The sequence below is a fragment of the Cucurbita pepo genome, chromosome 12, assembly GCF_057944985.1.
Source record: "Cucurbita pepo subsp. pepo isolate OVF chromosome 12, ASM5794498v1, whole genome shotgun sequence".
In the NCBI taxonomy this organism is placed as follows: Eukaryota; Viridiplantae; Streptophyta; class Magnoliopsida; order Cucurbitales; family Cucurbitaceae; genus Cucurbita; species Cucurbita pepo.
The window spans coordinates 2,094,680-2,116,366 of NC_141809.1; the positions used below are offsets into that span (position 1 = coordinate 2,094,680).

The 21,687-nt window shown below is 36.3% G+C and overlaps 4 protein-coding genes across 7 annotated transcripts; 3 read left to right on the forward strand and 1 right to left on the reverse strand.

Moving 5' to 3' along the window:
* Nucleotides 1-952: 952 nt before the first annotated feature.
* On the forward strand, nucleotides 953-2,703 carry LOC111807191 (uncharacterized). Its single transcript, XM_023692794.2, has 2 exons — nucleotides 953-1,112; nucleotides 1,634-2,703. The coding sequence occupies exon 2, from the start codon at nucleotides 1,658-1,660 to the stop codon at nucleotides 2,462-2,464; it is 807 nt and encodes a 268-aa protein (XP_023548562.2). The 5' UTR covers nucleotides 953-1,112; nucleotides 1,634-1,657; the 3' UTR covers nucleotides 2,465-2,703.
* A 542-nt stretch (nucleotides 2,704-3,245) lies between these two features.
* On the reverse strand, nucleotides 3,246-11,415 carry ALDH22A1 (aldehyde dehydrogenase 22A1). Its single transcript, XM_023693104.2, has 14 exons — nucleotides 11,168-11,415; nucleotides 11,017-11,060; nucleotides 10,264-10,368; nucleotides 9,689-9,816; nucleotides 9,433-9,555; nucleotides 8,970-9,123; nucleotides 8,127-8,230; nucleotides 7,971-8,049; nucleotides 7,213-7,308; nucleotides 6,976-7,113; nucleotides 5,936-6,151; nucleotides 5,091-5,282; nucleotides 3,854-3,997; nucleotides 3,246-3,769 (listed from the first exon to the last, which is right to left on the reverse strand). Exons 1-14 carry the CDS (start codon nucleotides 11,277-11,279, stop codon nucleotides 3,593-3,595), a joined length of 1,812 nt encoding a protein of 603 aa, XP_023548872.1. The 5' UTR covers nucleotides 11,280-11,415; the 3' UTR covers nucleotides 3,246-3,592.
* Nucleotides 11,416-12,641: 1,226 nt separating this feature from the next.
* On the forward strand, nucleotides 12,642-17,192 carry LOC111806365 (uncharacterized). 4 transcript variants are annotated; one of them, XM_087128773.1, is made up of 13 exons: nucleotides 12,642-12,761; nucleotides 12,867-13,012; nucleotides 13,094-13,142; nucleotides 13,971-14,117; nucleotides 14,202-14,335; nucleotides 15,425-15,494; nucleotides 15,586-15,676; nucleotides 15,759-15,828; nucleotides 15,925-16,020; nucleotides 16,131-16,230; nucleotides 16,306-16,392; nucleotides 16,473-16,579; nucleotides 16,668-17,192. In XM_087128773.1, exons 1-13 carry the CDS (start codon nucleotides 12,713-12,715, stop codon nucleotides 16,842-16,844), a joined length of 1,323 nt encoding a protein of 440 aa, XP_086984899.1. In that variant the 5' UTR covers nucleotides 12,642-12,712; the 3' UTR covers nucleotides 16,845-17,192. The 4 variants fall into 4 exon arrangements, with proteins under 4 accessions (XP_086984899.1, XP_023547405.2, XP_086984900.1 ...); XM_023691637.2 differs by having other exon boundaries at nucleotides 16,500-16,579; XM_087128774.1 differs by having other exon boundaries at nucleotides 16,672-16,827.
* A 2,267-nt stretch (nucleotides 17,193-19,459) lies between these two features.
* LOC147789803 (TPD1 protein homolog 1-like) lies at nucleotides 19,460-21,656 on the forward strand. The gene is made up of 2 exons (XM_087129329.1): nucleotides 19,460-19,704; nucleotides 21,224-21,656. Exons 1-2 carry the CDS (start codon nucleotides 19,527-19,529, stop codon nucleotides 21,523-21,525), a joined length of 480 nt encoding a protein of 159 aa, XP_086985455.1. The 5' UTR covers nucleotides 19,460-19,526; the 3' UTR covers nucleotides 21,526-21,656.
* The last annotated feature ends 31 nt before the right edge of the window (nucleotides 21,657-21,687 follow it).

The following is a 21,687-nucleotide window of genomic DNA, read 5'->3' on the forward strand; positions in this document are numbered from 1 at the left end:
AACCTCCAACATTCAAGGCATGTACCAACCTCCAACATATGGGCTGGGGTGGAATGTTTCTGGCACTATCACTGTAAGACTTATTTCAAAGGAAGTCACCCGAGACGCTTGTCTTGTAACACTTAGGTCATATTGCACAGGGGTGGTGGAGAGTTAATACTATATATTTCCTATACATTTTGAGGCATTTTTTTTTTATTCTTTTGGGGAGGACACCAAATTTGAGAAACTTTCATCTTTCATATAGCGGACTTAACTCCAAAGTCACATATATAGCGGTCCTCTCTAAGCTTGTCTTCAACACTTGTGTCACATCCTCTCAAACCTTTCTTATGCCTCAATTTGACTTTAATGCACTCTTTTTGGTATGTTGCAATGCACCGTCCTCTTCGTTATCTATCATTGTTCTCATGTGGCCCGATGGGTGCCACTTGAAAATCACTATCTTGTCGGTCTACATGTCAGGGTCACAACTTATTGTCTTCATAGTATGACGACACTCTCTCCCACTTAAACTAGTCATTGTCATTGATAACTTACTTTAGAGACACAATCGTAGATTATGACCCACAGTGCTATCACTTCCTCCATTTTCTCATCTCCGGTATCCACATAATCACGACCATCACCTACGCCCTCCTCTGTTCTTCATCTCACGGTCGATGCACAACACTCATCTCTTCTTCTCCCTAATCCACGCTTGTCGTCGTTGCTCCACACTCGTCTTCTCCCTAATTTTATATCTGATCCGTTCATTGTTCTAAATTTTCTGATTTTTGTTTTAATAAAGCTTGTGTTTAGCTCTGATCTGATCTGTTTTAATTTTAATTTTTGTTGGAATAAAGCAGATTTTGTCTGGGTTGTTGGTATTTCTCTATTAAAAAAAGAAAGAAATAACATAAAATAAAATAAAATATCCAAAAAAAAAAACTCCCTCTGACCCGACCCAAGCCGAATCGGGTTGGTCCAAAGAACTCCCCCAACCAAATCCGTGTAAATTGTAAACCCTACGTTCCGGCTCCTTTGCGTTCCATTCGAGATCGCCTTCTACTGCGATCCTCTTTACTTCGCATGCGAACTGGATTCCGCTTCATCTTCGATACCTAAGCAAGGTATGTTCTAACTGCGATTCCTCTACTTTCTGCTGATTTTGTGTGCGTTTGGTATCTGCAAACATCGCGTAATTTCACTCGATCTTTCGATTTCCCCTTTGGTTTACGAATCAGATCGATTAGAGTGTAAATCGGCCTTTTATTTCGATTACGATCTTTCAATCAGAAACATGAGAATTTTCTGTGATTATGTTTAAGCTATAATTTGATCTGATTTTCTCGTTTTTCCCCCTTTTAACGGTAAGTAGTGGAAACCCTAATTTTTTCTTGCTTTGTTCTTGGTAGATTTATCTGCTTGTAATTTGGGATTTGCTATGATCTTCTTCTTTCAATTTATTTTTCGCCTGGGTTATTACATTTAGATGTTGAAGTCACGGCATGTCTTACAAGAAGGAAACCTAATACTTCCCGTTTCGTTTTCTTTTTCCGTTGTCTTCTCTTCTCTTAATGTCAATCTGCTCTTAATTTGGGAATTCGTTGCAACCTTCAATTTCTGATCGTTCCCCGCCGGTGTTTTTCAGATTTAGATATTGAAAAAACAAAGCATGTCTAGTAAGAAGGAAGAAAAGTCGCAAGCAGCTGCTGAAAGGATTAAGGCTGCGGCTCTTAGTGCTGCGAAAGGCCTTAGTCGAGCTCAGGCTGAACGAGCAGCTACGGCTGCTGCTCGAAATGTTAATGCTTATGGGCAAAAGGAAGAAGGGCCTAGCAGATGGCAGGAGAAAAGAGAAGCAAAGAGGCAGATGTATTTGATGAGTACTGAAAAGGCAGTAAGATTGGGTGAAAGAAAGGACATTAAGGTCTCCATGTCTAGTGCGGGCGGAGCTGCTGCACAGTGCCAGAAATGTTATCAGTCGGGACACTGGACATATGAATGCAAAAATGAACGAGTTTACATATCCCGACCATCTCGAACTCAACAACTCAAAAACCCGAAGTTGAGGATGAAGATGGCAGTCTCATTAGAGCTGGACAACCCAGATTCTGGTGATGAGGAGAAGAAGACCAAGAAGAAGCAATTGAAGAAAAAAAGTAAAAGAAAGCATCGGTCCGAACCAAAATCCAATAGCGATAGCGAGGCTTCTGTATTTGAAACTGATAGTGGGTCATCATCAGTTACTGGATCTGATGATTCTTCTGAAGAAAGCAGTTCAGATTACAGTTCTTCATCTGATTCGGAGTCGGAAAGGAGTCGAAGAAGGAGAAGGAGAAAGAAGCAGAAGAGGGGGAGGAGGAAGAGGAGGTACAGCTCGTCTTCTGATTCTTCTGATTCAGACTCGGAGTCTGAACCAGAGTCTGATTCTGATCATGAACGTAGTAGGAGGAAGAGTCGAAGGCACAGCAGAAAACGCTAGTCAAGGTAATCTCGATCGATTGAGTGAAGCAAATTAGAACGGTCGATGTATAATTGCAACTGTAGTCAGATTAGAGATGTGAGATCATTCAGCTTCTTGTTTTAGTCGTTCAACAACTCGAACTAGGGGACGCTCTCTGGGGGAGTGTTGTTATGGCGAATTTATGAGTTGCTTTGTGCAAACTGAAGTTTGGGCTTTTTTTTCTTCTAATAATTGAGTTATAGCATCTTCTTCCTTAACTCTTTTTTTTTTCTTCTATTGCCTTGAGTTTATCATTCAATTCGTAAGGATAACAGAAAAGTTAAGATTTGACAAGGTATATGAGATGCAAAAAAATGGAATTAGGCACTTGGTTCTCGTCCATGTGATGAAAGCTTGATCAGAAACGACTGATCAAGCTCGACTAGTCTAGCTTGGCTTGTTCAAAGTATGCATAATTTTTTAAGGAGGAAGTTAAGGAAATTAGTGGCCAAATTTTACAAATCAACCTAATTGTAATTGATATTCAATTAGTTTTATCCGACATGTAAAAACATAAGCCTATTAGTTTCTTCGTTACAGATACCTCTATTGCATACATGTTCAGTTATGAGTAAAAGGTGATTGAAACACCAAAAACAACGACTATCCGAGCTAATGATAGAGGCAAGATTGTTTTGCTCCTGAATCTTCCAAAAGGAAAAAAAGATCCCTAAGAGCGAGATATTTTTTCTTGCCTACTTCTAGTTTGAGTGGGTGCTCGCAAGGTTAAAGTCCAAACATTCGATGATTCGAGAAGAGCTATTCCAACGGAGCCCTAATAGGAGAGTTTTGGGCAAAGCCAAATACTTCCCATTTTCAATCATTTAGAAACAACATAAAAAAAGTGCTTGGAAAAACAAATAAAAAGCACCTTAAAATGCTTATGTTATAGTAAGCATTTGAATGGTGCTTTTGTCTCATCAGCTCAAGTAAGCACTTCCAAAATTACATAATCAAACATCAAAAGTACTAGGTTGTTAAGCACTTCAGAACCCTGGTTATAATCAAAACAAAAAGTACTAAAGAAAGAGGAAAATTCTAAAAGTACCTCCAAGAACACCTTCTAGGTGAATGTAACATATAATCTATTGCAAATCCAATATCCCCTCAATCAGCTCTCTTACTTCCATCATCAACGGCAGAGTTGTCTTTAGCCAGAGTGTTCTGCTCGGAAAGCATCTTTAGGACATTGACCAATGCTCTTAATCGATCCCATATGTTCAGCCCGTATGTTGCTTCAACGAGCGACATTTGAAACTCGAAAGCATTGTCTGCCACAGGATACTAATCGAGAAAGAATACGAACCATTTCAATGAGCATACAAAATAAAGAGCAAAAAGTACTTTTTAAAATTCTTAATGGCTCACCGTAAGAGGCTTAGGATGCTTAGTCTGAATGTACGGCCACCACCTATCTTCAACGACTGCTTTGACGAGACAACAAGCTCGTAATCCTTCAACGCCCGCAAATCGACCGAATCCACTCTCTTTCACGCCACCAAATGGCAAGGACTGAAAAATAAAGAGATAGCAGACTATGATTGAGGTCGATATGCTATTGCTAAGTAAAATAAACTAATGCAACAAACATCGAAGATCCAAACATTGATATAAGACTAACTTCGATCAGCTCGAGTTTTTCCAGCCAAGCATGCATTATTAGATTCAATACAAGTAATTGTCCTATAACACCAACAAATTCTTCCAAAAAAGAAAAATGATTCCTTTCAAGTTATGCAGCACACAAATGAAATGATACAAGCACGACATGGTTTTTAATAAAAAAAATCATAACAACGAGACAAGCAAGAGCATGTTTACATAAGATTATTAGCGTGTTTAACCCTCCACAAAATAGCACAAACACCTGCTAGCCACAAAAATTTTCCTTCCTCACAAAGGGGGGGATGCTACACGAGCAACATTAAGCTACTAGTTAGCTCTTCATTAGCGACACTAACTTCCTATCGAATCATTCAAAACTATCTATAAGACCTAAGAAGAATGTTGCTGTTTGAAATATAAGAACAAAAGTTCGAACTTAAATCTCATCATCAGAAATGAGTTTCTTTTAAAAAAATAGAATACCTATTATGTAAAAGCCCAAGCTTACCACTCGCAGATATTGTTCTATTTGGGGTTTCCTTTTCAGGCTTCCTCTCAAGGTTTTAAAACGGTCTTCTAGGGAGAGGTTTCCACACCCTTATAAAAAATATTCCGTTCCCCTCTCCAAGGATCTCACAATCCACCCCGCTTTGAGGCTCAACGTCCTCGCTGGCACTCGTTCCCCTCTCCAATCGAGGTGAGACTTCACATATTATGTTCACATATTTATATGCTTAAAAAATAAATATCACGTTTTTGTCACACAAAACTTAGTTTTCCTTATATTTCATAACAACTAATTTCTCAAACAAACTAATAAAAATAGGTAAAACAGATTAACAGCTAAAATGTTCAACAAATGCACAATAAATGATTAACAAGTGCCTCTCGTCAGTATCAACATGTGTTTGACGGCTGTACCAACAAATGACCAATAAGTGTACAACAAGCCTGCCAAACATGAACTAGTAAACATAAATAAAGCATGAATGAATTTTACCTGACATAAATAATTTGTGGCGAAGTCATTAATTGCAACACTTCCAGAACGTATCTGCGAAGCAATATTCTTGGCACGACGCTGACTGCCAGAAAAAACAGCACAGCCGAGCCCAAATCTTGAATCATTTGCAAGCCTCACGGCTTCATCATCTGTGCTGAATTTCATTATGGGCAGGATTGGTCCAAATGCCTGTATTCCACCACTCAGTTAGCACATTTTCTTAGCTTTGAAAGTTGAGCAATAAATTATAGGTCAATTTGGAGCCAGAAGATATTTTCTTAGAGATCAATTGAGCTGCAAATGTAATATAAAAGATAAGATGGTTAGTTATATACCACACTAATTTTACTAGAGAACCAATTTCATAAAATTAAAATTTAAAAAGAAAACTTTAGATCACATTCCATAACAATTGTGTTTGTCTTTTATTTTTTTGAAAACTATCTTTGTTTCCAATTTGTTTACCATGACCTTCATCTTTCTCAAAGAAAGATTTAAACTTTTAGCAACATTCCAAAAATAAAATGAGTTTTAAAGGGATTATAAAAACATTTTTTTAATGTCAATAACAAATTAAAGAACCTTATAGGTGGTAACAATGTTGAAAATTAAGCTAAAAACCAAAAACCAAATGATTATCAAATGGGCCTTAGTTGTTTTTTTGTTTCTTTATAAGACCAATAGCTGAATTCAAACAGCACCAGCACGTCGTCAGAGCAAGTATTAAGTAGGGTTCCAAGATCTATTTGACGAATTATTCAAACAAAATATAATATAGGCCGACTAAAAGGGACTACCAAAAGTCTATCGCAATAAAAGAAGAGCATGTCAAGTATTGCTACCTCCTCTTGCATTAACTTCATGGTATGGTTGACGTCAACAATAACGGTAGGTGGAAAATATTGATCAACGGCACCTTCAGGTAAATGTCCAAAAGTTCCACGAGCAACAATTTTTGCCCCCCTGTCTAAGGCATCATTTACGAGGCTTTGAAGTTTCTCAGACTGCTCTTGCGTACAAATGGCACCCATATCATACTTCCCAGCTAATGGTGGACCCTGAAAAACATTTTGATCAAAATAATTTATTCCAGGTAATTAAAGACTTAGTCGAAACCAGATCCTCACTTACAATAGATACAATATGGCACCACCATGGCATACAACCACCAAAATAGATGAGGCATGAATATTCAACCACAAATACATTTTGCTGAAAGACTAGAAGCGTAAACAACAACAATATTGGAAGGAGACGAAGATGCCAGTTTTTAGCAAATTTATAAGAATTTATGTGCCCGTAAGGCATTCAACAATTAGCAGCACAAAAGTAAAGGGCTTATGGAAATGCTGCTGTTGAGATTTTCCAATGATTTTTCCTTTTCGGCTTCTGCTAAAAGTGAATAGGTTCTTTCTATCAATGGTTGAGTATTCTAACCATTTGGAAAAATTTTACCTCGTATATATCAAGTTTCTTAAAACCATAATAATTCCAGCAGATCCCTTGTAAATCTTCTTACTGGCTTCAAAGAGATCTTTTATGTAACCTTCTTTTCTTTCTTTACACTTCGTTTGATTTGCATGTGTGGTTTTTTTAAACGTTGAATTGAGAACTTTCAACAGAACATATGAAGAGTACGGTGAGAACAAAAAAAACTTCTAAGAACCATGAATTTTTTTATCCCTGTGGAAGCATACGTCATAAATTCAGTTTCAGCTGCCATTCCTACTGTCCATTTTGCAAGAAACCACATACCTTCAAAATGTCCCGTATTTGCAGAATGAAAAGTAGAAATTTGAAATTGAAAAAAACCACAAAATCCCTTATACCCAGCAGAAGAATGGACATAATTTTACTATATAAAAAAGAAACTCATACTTACAACTGTAATGGCCTTTACACGTTCTGATATTTTATCCACAAACGAAGAATAAATGTTCTTGTGGACATAAAATCTCTCAGCTCCAGTACAATTATGTCCACTTGACGTAATAGAAGCCCTGAGAGCAACGTTTACAACCTATATTAAGTAAAGAAACTCCCATCAGTTCTCAATGACATGAAATCAACTAAACTACTCGAGCTAATTGTATGTAGTAAAATTGGAGAGTATTCATACATGATCAAGATCTACATCCTCACAAACGATAAATGCGTCCTTTCCACCCAACTCAAGAGTAACTGGAATGAGTGTCTCAGCAGCACTTTTCATTATCTGCGAGGATTCATGCCAAATATGTAACACATAGAGTAGAGGTGGATGCTAGAAAACAAGTCACTTTTTCCATCTCTTTTATTTTAAAAAGACTATAAATAAAAGCCCCACTGTGTAATAACTAGAATTCAAGGGGAAACGACAAATATACTTCCGAGCAGAATGAGTATTACTTTATATGGTAGAAATAAGCAAATGAATTAGTCTACAATAATCATAAATAACGGAAGTCATTTCCTACTATCCTTCTTTCCATTGTTTATAAACTAGAGATAGAATAGAGAAAGAATCCCAACAGACCCCACACGTTCTCCGGTGTAACATATTTGATGAGTCCCATCACTTTTTTGCTTTGTTTTCTATTTATTTATACACACGAATTCGTATTTGATTCTCATTCTTTGTAAACAATATCATCGGTAATCAATTTTGAGCCTGGCTGCAAAACAATCGTAACTACACAAAAAAATAAATAAATAAAAGTAGTTCTCATCCCCGCAACTTTTAATCCAATGGATGCTTTTTTGCTTAACCTCCAAACTCATTCCCTATTATGAAACATGGCTCAGCGTGGATTGCTGTAATTATATATTTGGAAACACCTGAACAACTGAATCAATAAATGATAGAACCAAAAAATAGAGTAAAAAAAGAGTTCATACCATCCTACCCACACCAGTAGATCCAACGAATATCATTTTGTCCACTGAAGATACTAGAGCTTCACCTGTTTCAGCAAACCTGATAAAAGATCATATTAAAGTGGACAACTGAACAGCCTCGTGATGATAGTTCAAATGAAAAATTAAAGTGTGTACCCTGTTATGACATCGACCAAACTCTCAGGAGCTCCAACAGCAGCAAGTGCAGCTTGGATAATCCTGACATAGAAGCATCCTGACCAACTTGCATGTTCTGAAACCTATAATTTCAATCAATTATATAACATAAAAACAAAACCCGTATGAATGCACATTATAGAAGAGGATCAATGGAACTGCAAATTCCTTGGTTGAAGCTTTTAGCTATTTGAAGCTTTTTTTTTACCACAAAGAAAGCTCTAGAATATGTGTCTATTTATATATATATTTAAAAAATTGAGCTAAATATGAAAGAAAGCTCTAGAATATTGAAATTCCTTAAGGATATGCATCCAAATGATGAATAACATCTTAAGAGCAGACTAGGCACATGAAATGATTGCTTGGGATGGTAAGACATGAAATTTCCAGTAAGTAATTGCTGACAGAACATAACATTAAAAAATAGGCTAAATGACAAAAAAATATACCTAAACTTTGCCCTTTGTTTAAAGAATACTCTGCTCTTTCAAAAGTTGCAATATTACCCTTGACCTTGCATAAACGTTTCAAAACTACCCTAGGGGTACAAATACATTAAAGTGTTAGATGACAATTGAGACCTGGAATAGTGTGGCATTGACTTGGAACAAAAATTGCTACAGAAAAATGTCACATTCAACATTCTAATGAATTTCTATTTTAGGAGTAGTTTGGACTCATTTATGAAAGGTCAAAGGGTAAGATTACACCTTTGAAAGCAAAAGAATATTTTTTAAGAAAAAAACAAAGTTCTGGAGTATTTTTTTGCATTTTAGCCAAAATAATATTCCCAAAAGATTTAAGGGAAGACTTCAATACCTTAACTACAATGCCATTTCCTGCAAAAACTGCCGCAAGCACTGGATTGAAAATGTTATGAAATGGATAGTTCCATGGGACTATTGCACCAATAACTCCAAGGGGATGAAATTCTACGCGAGCTTTCTTGTGAAGTGTTGCCCTTCCACATGATCTGCAAATTGAAATAGATTAAGAGATCAAATGCATGATGAATTTAATCATCCAGAAACTTAAGAGCTTTCTTTCTTGATCAAAATATAATTCAAATCCAACATAACTAGGGACATTCGGACAATATCATTTCCACAATGACAACTTGCATGTCCAGCGGGAATGCGTTACAGATGCTAGGTTATTAGTATTCAAGAGCAACAGAGATGACTAAATGTATGAGCCACTATGCTAGTCAAAGGAAAGAAACTGCGAAGGAACGATATAGAAATTGTAATGTACTGTCTGCAACACGAGTAAGAAATGTTACCTGCTCTCAGGCTTCAGCCATTTCTCACCCTCTGAAAGAAGCCAAGTAATCTTTTCACATGTTGCCATTATTTCTCCCATATTAGCATCCACTATTGTCTTTCCAGTGTCACGGGAGGAGATCCTATCCCAAAGGATAAATAATTAGAATGACAGAAACTATCCACATGGCTACTAGTCTCTCTATTTTTATTTTTTTCTCTCTTAGAGAATATACATATATAAATCTACAGTATATTAAAATAACTGGATCTTACTCGCAAATAAGCTCTTGATGTTCAATTATATACTTCAAAAGTATGCGTAAAAGCAAACGCCTTTGCTTAAAGCTACTTTTGGCCCATTCTTTCTGTGCTTTCCTGGCTGAAGCAACACGATCATTGACCTAAAGCGTAGAAATCAACACAATAAGTTTAATCACTAACTTCAGTTTCTACCTCTCCCACTGATTTAGCAATAAATCCTTCTAATAACTAGTGCCATCATTATGAGAAATACTTGTATTATATAGAGATAACAACTAGGTGAATGAAAGAGAGAAAATTGAGGCAGTGTTTATTTGAAGTACAGAGAGCTGCTGGTCCTTCCACAACCATCATTATCAGAAGATCGAGGAAAAAAAAGATCATGGGGGAGGATTGACATGAAAATAAAACACTACAACATGCAGGAGCCTAATAATAGATAGAAACACAGATCGAGTTAACTATGATGAAACGATATGAAAAATCTCCCACCCATCCAAATTCAACAAAAATAATAAGAGGACAAATGCTACAACTCTTAACAAGTTCACTAATCAAGCTATTGCCAGCCAGCAATCAGTGCTCACCTCGTCTCGTGACAATGCAGGAAAATAGCCCAGGTATTTCATAGTTGCAGGCTCGTAACATTGGACTCGCTTGTCTTGCTGCTGTGTCCTTACTCTGGGTGGAATCTGTTTATTAATCACCAACCGAAATTGTGAAATCAGATAGTTTTGCTTAGCAATTTCAAACAAAAATCCCTGCCTTCTGCAAGCTTTGATATGGGAGAACGAATAGTTTGTAATAGCCAATAAATAATGTTAGCTTCAATCGGTAAAATTTTCAGAATAAAATGCGAAAGGATTCCTAATTTTCAAAGTCATATTAGTAAGCTAGTAATTTGCTTAAACCAGGTCCAAGAAGATCGTCTCAAAGAGTATAGTTCCATAATGGAATCAAAGCTTAAGATATAGCTCCCAAATAGAAATTTCAATAGTTTACTTAAACAAACATTAGTTTAAACAATCAAAGCCTAAACAATGGTTCCGGAATAGATATTCCAAGAACTTACTCATCTTTTACTTAACAGTGTAGTTCAAATTCAAGTGAGAAAACACCGACAGTGTAGTTCAAAGAATCGAAGCCTGAGACGGTAGTTCCTGAATACTAATTTCAAGAAATTGCTCAAATTCACATATCTCTGTACCAAATAGTGCAGTTTACATCAAAGTATGAGAATGCCGACTTATTCCATAAACTAACGCCGGAAATGAAGCAATATTGTAGCATCAAAACTAAGTATCGCTAAGATCAATTGTAGAATCTCTGGAAATACTTACGTAGATGTAGCTATTCTCCTGCGTCTGATTACCGTCGTCCATCACTGGAAGAATATTAGTCAAAATAAATGATCGGACACAAAATTAAAAAAAGGAGGAATAAAATGCATTCGAATGTACAGAGAGAACGAGAGAGGATTGAATTTGTCACCATCAGATGCGTCAACTTCGATTGAAGGCACATTCGGAGGGATGAGCATCAAGAGTAACCTACAGATCGCGTAAGCAAATCCTATTACAAGCAGAGTCCACCAAAATGCCATGGCGTTCACCGATGACCTCGAGCTTCTTCAGAGAGTCGATCAACTTTATTGGAGAAACTAGTAAAATGTAGAGATAATCAACGGAGGAGAGATCGCGGGAAACGACGATCCAACATAGTATTGGGCCGAACACTCCTCGAGTGGCTTTTGTGTCTGGTAATTTATTTATTGTCAGCCTTCTTCAAAATAATAATAATAATAAATTAAATTAAATTAAATTAAAAAATATGAGTGCGTGTCAATTAAATTTTTAAAGATATTAAAAATCAAATTAAAATTTGGGCCACTTAGTACATTTAACATAATTATTAGTACTTAAATTTTAAAAAATATTTAATACATTTTTTATTGACTTTTAATTTTATTTTTTTAATTTTAAAAATGTTCAACATTTTTAAAATTTTGCTCTTTATTTATATGAATTAATTAAAAAAACATGAAACTGACGACAATACCTAACAAGTCAAAGCAGACAATATCTGCTAGGGGTAGACTCAGACTGTTACAAAGTATTTAGATTCACCACAACTTTGTATACTTACCTATACATATCCTTCTTAAAGTCTCGGCATCTCAAACCTAAGGTGATAAGATAAGGAATCACTACAAGGGGAATAAGATTCGGATTACCTTGTTGATCGAATATCTCAAGGCAATAACATTGTTGGAGATTCGAATCACTCCACAAGCAAGATCGATCATGTCTAGCTTGAATGATTCTTATTGATAAAATATCTCAAGGCAAGAACACTTGATTGATATTTGAATCACTCTACAAGCAAGATTGATCATGTTTAGCTTGAATGATTCTACATCCAACCTAAACTACATAGAATTGCAAATAAACTTAGTCATTGGCTAAAGAATAGCACAAATGCTTCTTTTAATGTATTTTTCAGTATTTCTTGCAAATACAACATACATGACTTTATATAGCCTCAAAATGAAACTAAAACCACTCCAAGAGTTGTAACATTCATGCTTAATGGCCATAATTAACCATTATGTAATTGTAACTAAAGTAAATAAAAACTCTTAAAATACATTAATCAAATACAATAACTCTAAATTGTAATCTACCCAAAATTTATCACATGAAACTTCATTCTTTTTCAACGTGACATGAATTGAAATATTTTTTTGATAATTTCAACAATATTTTTTTCGCATCTTCATTGAAGCATATTGTATGATTGATGTCTCTTGATTCATAACACAATGTTTGGACTCTGGAACCTCTAAGTGGTTAAACTGGACCGTGACTCGTAGTTCCAAAGTTATTATAGTGATTGAAGTTTATAATTTAACCCAACCATGGTTAGTAGAAGATATTTCTTTTTTTTTTTTTTTTTATAAAAAAAAGTTAAAGAGTGAGCGAAAACAGGATAACGTTTATTTCTCTAGCGGTTGCGGCAGGAAGAATCAATATCAAAATGGCTTTGAGCTTGTCCTGCCATGCCGCGTTTCGCCTTCAACATCAAGGTTCCATTTCCAGCACCCAAGCATCTCTTGATTCCTTCTCTTCATTTTCACATAATCTAATTTTCTTCTTTCTTCTTCTTGTTTTTTGTTCACCATTGTTCTCAGTGGCTTCCGGAAACCACAGCAACAAGAACCTCGACAATGTAAGACGTCTCGTAAATCGAATTGGAATTGCTTCAGTTCAATCTTCTCCTCTTGAATCGCTTCGAGATGGCAACTGGATCAAGCTTATTTGCGGTGCAAGTTTCGAGGTTAAAAGGAAAAAAAATCCTTCAATTCGTCCCCAATTTGCTGCTTCTTTCCATTGACGTAGATGTTTGTTCTCTGTGTAGGATGTGGTTGATATTAGGAATCTCTCTCTTGTTTACACCCTTGCTGGGGGTAAGAACGAATCAATTTATGTTTCAATGGAACTTGCAGTTTATTATTGGATTAAAAACTATTTTGTGTTCATTTTTGTCCATTACTTTCATAATGTTCTTTCTGGCTTCTGTAGCTTCAATTTTTGTTCATTTTAGTCATATTATTTGTGCACTTTGGTCTCTTACTTTTGCCATTTTGATTTCCTTTTGCAAAATTTTAACAAACTTTCATGTACAATGGAAACCTTTTAGTATAAATTTATGGCTACTACTTAGTGAATTGAGTGTCATGCTAAACTTCTGCTCGAAAGAAATGAAGAAATGATAATGAAGGGACTAAAACTCAAAAGATGAAAGTATATGTGTAACAGCCCAAGCCACCATTAGCAGATATTGTCTGCTTGGACTTTTTGGGCTTTTGGGAACTCACAATTCCACTGTTCGGGGCCAACGTCCTCGCTGGCACTTGTTCCCTTCTCCAATTGATGTGGGACCCCTCAATCCACTCATCTTCGGGGTCCAGCAAGGTCCAGCATTCTTGCTGGGACACTCCTGGTGTCTGGCTCTGATACCATTTGTAACGGTCCAAGCCCACCGCTAGTAGATATTGTGCTTTTCAGGCTTTCCCGTTTGGGCTTCCCCTCAAGGTTTTTAAAATGCGTTTGCTAAGGAGAGGTCTTTGTACCCTTATAAAGAATGGTTCGTTCTCCTTTTCAACCGATGTGGGATCTCACAATATGGATGAAAATGAACGTTTTAAAAGTAGATAGATGAGAATGAACCAAAACTGTAAGCATGGACCAATGTGAAGGTTTATTATTTTGTTGACTTCACTGAGGACTTGCAGTTGATTGTATTGACTGTGCTGCTGATGCCTCGGTTGTTAGTGCTGTGAATGAGGGAATTCAAGCGGCAAGGGATATCGTTGACGTTCGCAGGCCGTGGGTGATGATTAGTGTCAATGATGACCAAGATCTTCACTTCCGCAAAGCTGGTAATTTCTTCTATCTTATTGCTAATTGTTTTGAAATGGCTTTGTTTTGAAGTGTTGAGTTTAGTTTAATTGTTTTATTGCCAGAGTTTGATCCTGAGAATTGTCCACTTGACTGTTCAAGGCCTTGTGAAATTGTTTGCCCTGCTAATGCAATTTCAATACGGGAAGAAATAATGAACGAGCCTTCTGAAGTGGCCAGTTTGTCTGGAGCATTGAAGGTTGCTTTTCCTGTCCTCCCTTTCTCTCTGCTTTACTAGGCCTCATTTAATAACCCTTTGATTTTTGAAACTTAAGCTTATAAACACTACTTTCACCTCTGAGTTTTCTTTGTCTTGTTATCTTAGTTTTCAAAATTCAATCCAAGTTTTGAAAAACAAGCCCAATATTGAAAAATACAAAATCAAGAACTAAATGGCTATCAAATGGGGTCTTAATGAACTTGCTCGCCCAACTCCAAGGAGTATTTGATGATGGCTTTGCTTTTGGTTTCCTCAAAAGGCCTTTTACCAATGAAGATGTATTCCTTACTTATAAACCCTGATCATCCCCTTAATTAGTCAATGTGGGACTCCCTCCCAACAATCCTCAACAATATCAAGGTTGGTTGTGAGTATATGTATGGTTAGAAACCACGACTCTCCACAATAGTATGATATTGTCCATTTTGAGCATAAGCTCTCATGACTTTGCTTTTGGTTTCCCCAAAATGCCTCATACCAATGAAGATGTTTTCCTTACTTATAAACCCATGATCATCCCCTTAATTAGCCTATTGTGGGACTCCCTCCCAACAATCTTCAATAATCCTCCCATCGAACAAAGTACACAATATAGCCTCCCTTGAAGCCTATGGAGCCCTCAAACAATCTCCCCTTAATGGAGACTCGACTCCTCTAGAGCCCTCGAACAAAATACACCCTTTGTTCGACACTTGAGTCACTTTTGACTACACCTTTGAGGCTCACAACTTCTCTCTTCGACATTTGAGGATTTTATTGACATGACTAAGTTAAGGGCATGGCTCTGATATCATGTTAGAAACCACGGCTCTCCACAAAGGTATGATATTGTCCACTTTAAGCATAAGCTCTCATGGCTTTGCTTTTGGTTTCCCCAAAAGGCTTCATACCAATAGAGATGTATTCCTTACTTATAAACACATGATCATCCCCCTAATTCGCCAATGTGGGACTTCCTCCCAACAATCCTCAACATGTAACAGTAATGGAGCCCTCTGAGTGGTTCATATCACCCTCAGTACTCAATTATCATAAAAAAACCTTATCAGCCTTGCCCCTCCCCTGCAGGGCGGAGTTATCACGGAGCGATGTTACGGTTGTGGCCGCTGCTCTCCAGTCTGCCCATATGATAAAATAAGTATGTCTTGTCACAGATGGGGAAAATGTAACCTTTATTTTGGATTGGTGCTGCTCTGCTGCTGATTCTTAACTAGTTTGAATTGATGCAGATCTAGTCACATATGTAAGGGATGCAGCTACTACTGCTGAACTTATAAAACGGGGCGACGTGGATGCTTTAGAGATTCACACCAATGGAAGGTATATATAAAACTTAAGACTTTGAACTCTGAATGTTTAATGTTGCACTTTTGAGAATTATTCACTGCTCTCTTTCTTCTAGGCAAACCACTTCTTTTCAAGAACTATGGGATAAATTAGGGGACTCGTCCAAATATCTAAGGCTTGTTGCAGTAAGTGTGTTGATTCTGAGCCTTTTCTCTCTTTTAGAATTTGAGCATTTTAGTCCTCTTCCCTTGCTTAATGTACAGAACTTATACTTAATCCAGGTAAGCCTGCCCAATATTGGCGATTTAACAATATCTACAATGAAAACGATGTTCTCGATCATGGAATCACAGCTCCGTTGTTCGAACTTATGGCAGGTCTGCCTCAAACTTCATGAAGCCAACTGATTTGCTTCCATTTATATTACTATCTCTTAGTTCTAAAACTTTTATTTGTTTTCACCATCATCATTTCATTTAATCTGAAGTTAGACGGTCGGCCGATGAGTGGAGATATCGGACGAGGCGCTACAAGGGAAACAATTGCTTTCGCTGCTCACTTAGCTCTTTCCAATGACCGTCCTCCTGGTTCGTGTAGAGATCCTGTCCCATGAGGCTCATATTCATGTCACTTTACTAACAAGCTTCTTGTTTCCTCTGCAGGCTTCCTTCAACTGGCTGGTGGTACAAATTTCTACACTGTTGATGGCTTGAAGAAACAGGGACTTTTTCAATCCACATCAACTCGTAGTAAGCTCGACCTCTCACCATGTTTCATTTACATCAATATACAGTCTCGCCTCGCTATGTTCGCTCGATTTTCAATCTAGAATCAAATATTTCTCTGCTACATTTAGAGGATTTGATGAACAAAGAGCTATCAAGTTCATTGCACGCGTTGATTGGCGGTACCGCTTACGGGGGCTATGCCCGAAAAGTAAGTTAGTTCATCAAATTTGCATACGAAGTTCAGATTTTTTACTTCAAAAACCTTCTCTAGGATCCATGTTTAATTTATTGTTCAGATAGTTGGAAGGGTCTTGAGTTCAATGCAAGCACAAAGTGGAGATTCCAATATTGAAGACTACCCGGACCATCTCCTGGCTGCACTTGTGGAAGCCTTGGCTTTGGTGGGAACAGTCAAATGCTATGATCCTTCTCTTATCATCTCAGCAAAAGTTAACAACTCCTCAAGTTTGTAGCTCATTTCAAACCACATGTCGGATACTTTTGTTGTCATATCCGTCCGTTTTGTGTTGAAGTACATTTTTTTGTCGACTACTTCAGTAAACAAGCTCGAGATAGGAAGACTTAGACCATAGAAGATCAATTGAAACAACAACCACAGAGCATGCTTAGAATTCCGAGAGATCGTCAAAGTCAAATCCTCACTCTAATACCAACAATTGGAAGCTTTGTTCATAATGTAGCTTTAGAGATTAGTTTGAAGAATACAACATTTTAACTGAATTAAATTTACTGTGGTGAAATAGGGTGGGAGAAATGACATTATGTGGAATAAAAGTGGAGAATTTTCACCTTTTTGGATATTTATGTGATTTTGCAGTAAATTCCACCACATGCTGTATGGCTCTGAAAAGTGCTCTCTCTCTCTCTCTCTTTTGTGGTATTGATACATCTCTTTTGTGAAGTTATTAAAGGTGGCCACGGCCAAGGCCAAGTCCCTTCCAAAATAACACGCAATAGTATATACTTCTATTTATAATTTAACAAAGTCTCGAGTTTAGGGTTTAGGGTTTAGGATCGTAATTATTGGTTTCGAATGGTTGCGTACCCGAGCCATGAGTTGGAAGGAGAGAATCTTTATAATAGCTCAAGTCCACAGCTAGCAGATATTGTCCGCTTTGATCCGTTACATATCACTGTCAGCCTCACGGCAGGGAGCACGTCCTCATTGGCATTCTACCCCGTGTTTGGCTCTGATACAATTTGTAACTGCCCAAATAGCATATATTACTCACTTTAGCCGTCAGCTCACGATTTTAAAATGCGTTGATACCACTTGTAACACCGCCCAAAGAGTAGATATTGTATGTTAGCTCGTTACGTATCATCAGCCTCATGATTTTAAAACGCGTTGATACCATTTGTAACAGCCCAGATAAAAACTGTTGTCCGTTTTGGCCTATTACATATCGTTGTTAGCCTCACGGTTTAAAACGCGTCTACTAAAGGGAAGTTTCTACACCCTTATAATAAATACTTCGTTTTTACTCCAATCGATGTGGGATCTCGCAATCCACCCCCCATCATAGGGACTGACACACCACCCAATGTCTGGGTTTGATATTATTTGTAACAGCTCAAGTCCACCGCTAACAAATATTGACCGATTTGACCCGTTACGTGTCACTGTCAATCTTATAGTTTTAAAACGTGTCTACTAAGGAGAGGTTTCCAGCTTTATAATTGTGAACTTTAAAACTTATATCTATTTGGTACCATAATTTTTTAAATTATATTTTATATCGGATGAATCATTAACTTATTCAACTATTTTTTAAATTTATAAACGTAAAAAAATTATTTATATAGAAACAAAATCAAAACTTAATTATTAAATAATAATAAATTTCCAATCAATTATTGATTCAAATTAAAATGGTAATTAATGATAATAAATTGTAATTTTTGATATGCAATCTTATTGTTTTATTACTAAATTATTATGATTGTATAAGATTTATAAGTATATTAAGACAATTATTAATATTTATTACCAAGTTAAAATTATTTTAATAATTAACCCAATAAAAATAAAATAATTAACCAATTAATTATATAAAATTAAATAACATAATAAAATTGTTAAGAAAATACTTTATCAACATAAAATTCTAATAACATTTATCAATACAACGCTAAACATAATATAATTATTTGATTATCGATCATTCTATTTTCAAACATTATTTTTCGTCCTAAATAAAACTTTAAACCAAACTGTTTTAATCGATTTCTTTTAACCACAGGTCGTTTCAGCCGATTGGAATCACGAGGGATATGACACGACCCACCAACTTTAACACAAGCTGTTGAAAGTGCTTCCACTATACGAGGTCACTGTTTTTGTTCCCCATTCACCACTAATGTCTGTCCCAAATTATTTAAAATTTTTAAAACTTAAATTAATTTAATAAATATATAATGAAATAAATTTTAAAATTTTAAAATTTTTGAAAGATTAAATAAATATAAAATTTTAAGGTTATAAGCTAAGTTAAATTCTCAATTTTATAATTTTAAATTTTCAAACAAGAAATAAATATAAATAATAGAATAATAAATATAAAAATTTTAATTTGAAGTTTAAATTTAAAATTTAACTTTGATTTTAAACTTTCAATAAATTAAATTTCACGATAGGTTATTGAATTTTTTTCAATTTAATTTAATTTTAATCTGATTGATTAATTAACTTTTTAAAATTTTAAATTCACATCTTTTAATTAAATTATAATTTTAAATTTTTTTTAATCTTCAAAATTATATATTTATGTATTTGATAAACTAATTAAAAATAAAAAAATTTCGAATTTTTTTGGGATCAATTATTAGAAAAAAAATAAAATACTATTACTTATTACAAAAAAAAAAAAAATATATAAAACTAAATAAATAAAATTAAAAACTGTAACCACTAAATTGTAATTTAACTATATTTAAAAAAAAAAAATCTCTTAATATAATTAACGGACACGAAATAAATTAGCAAAAAAAGAATTACTAAAAGTGGTAAAAAAAACAAACAAAAAAACCTATAAATCCCCGAACTCTTCCATTTCCTTTCAATTGATTTTGGCTGTTTTATTCTTTTCCATAATTAATTCTTTTTATTTCCACAAAAGAATTACTGGAAAAGAATGGCCATGAATAATCCTCCACATTTTACCTTTTTACTATGCATTCTTTTCATCCTATTTTTCAATTTTGGCTTTCATTCAAAGGATTCAATGGCCTCTTCCTTCAACCACACGAACCCTTCAATTCCCGTCGAGCCCGAGCGAGAGCTTCTCCACCATAAAAAGCCTTTGAAGCAAGGTACGATTGTTGTTTAACGATTCCAAATACTAATGTTGTTTAACCCTGTTTTCTTGAAATCTCTCGAGTCCGTTATTGAAACAGAGAATAGATCTATCATTTATTGAAATCTCTCGAGTCCGTTATTGAAACAGAGAATAGATCTATCATTTATTGAAATCTCTCGAGTCCGTTATTGAAACAGAGAATAGATCTATCATTTCTTGAAATCTCTCGAGTCCGTTATTGAAACAGAGAATAGATCTATCATTTCTTGAAATCTCTCGAGTTATTGATAAACTGAATATACTCCCTCATCCATGTGAGGTTGATATTAGTTGGGGAGGGTCTTGAAATCTCTGAGTTATTGATAAACTGAATGAGGTTGACATTGGTCGGGAGGAGAACAAAATACCCTTTATAAGGGTATGAAAACGGGTCAGGAGAAGAACAAAATACCCTTTATAAGGGTATGAAAACGGGTCAGGAGAAGAACCAAATACCCTTTATAAGGGTATGAAAACGGGTCGGGAGAAGAACCAAATACCCTTTATAAGGGTATGGAAACGGGTCGGGAGAAGAACCAAATACCCTTTATAAGGGTATGGAAACGGGTCGGGAGGAGAACAAAATACCCTGATAAGGGTATGGAAACGGGTCGGGAGGAGAACAAAATACCCTGATAAGGGTATGGAAACCTTCCTGTAACAGCCATGTAACAGCCCAGATGGAAACCTTCCTGTGACATCGCAGATCAGCCCAAATCCACCCCGAGCAAATTTCCTTTCGGGCTTCCCCACAAGACTTTAAAACGCGTCTGCTAAGGGAAAGTTTCCACACCCTTATAAATGGTGGTTTGTTCTCCTCCCAACCAATGTGGGACGTCACACTTCCACTATCAGCCTGAGGAAAAGCACAAAAGCCAAAGCCAAATAAGACAATATTTGCTTCCAACGTGAGAGGCAGGCATGGGACCACGTGCCATAGAAATAGGCAGACAAATAGGACAATATCTGCTACTCATAGGCAGACATGGGACCACGTGCTAGAGAAATAGGCAGACAAATAGGACAATATCTGCTACTCATAGGCAGACATGGGACCACGTGCTAGAGAAATAGGCAGACAAATAGGACAATATCTGCTACTCATAGGCAGACATGGGACCACGTGCTAGAGAAATAGGCAGACAAATAGGACAATATCTGCTACTCATGGGCAGACATGGGACCACGTGCCAAGGAAATAGGCAGACAAATAAGACAATATCTGCTACTCATAGGCAGACATGGGACCACGTGTCAGACAAATCGGACAATATCTGCTACTCATGGGCAGACATGGGACCACGTGCCAAGGAAATAGGCAGACAAATAGGACAATATCTGCTACTCATGGGCAGACATGGGACCACGTGCTAAGGAAATAGGCAGACAAATAAGACAATATCTGCTACTCATAGGCAGACATGGGACCACGTGCCAGGGAAATAGGTTTAAACTAAATGATTTAATTATTTATTTATATTTTGTTAAAGCAGAAAAATGCAGCGGGAGAGACATAAGCATATCGCAGGGACAAGTTTCAACGTCGGGGATTCCACAGTACGCCGTGGAAATTATGAACACGTGTCTCTCCGATTGCGCGCCGTTGGATGTTCATCTGCATTGCGGCATGTTTTCCTCTGCAAACCTCATAAACCCTAGTCTTTTCAGGCGCCTGGGTAACGATGATTGTTTGGTGAACGGCGGGCGGGCATTGAAACCAGGCCAAATCATCAGATTCGTTTACTCCACCACCTTCAAGTTCCCTCTCGCTTTCAAATCCGCCAAATTCTGTTAACACCTTTTTCCTTCACAAATTCACATTTCAACCAATTACATATGAAATTCATTGTTAATTGCTCCACATTTCGTATGTAATAAATCTATGTAATAAATATTTAATAAATCTTATGTTTCCATTTTAATAAATATGTTTCCACCCCCCCTATCTTTAAAATTT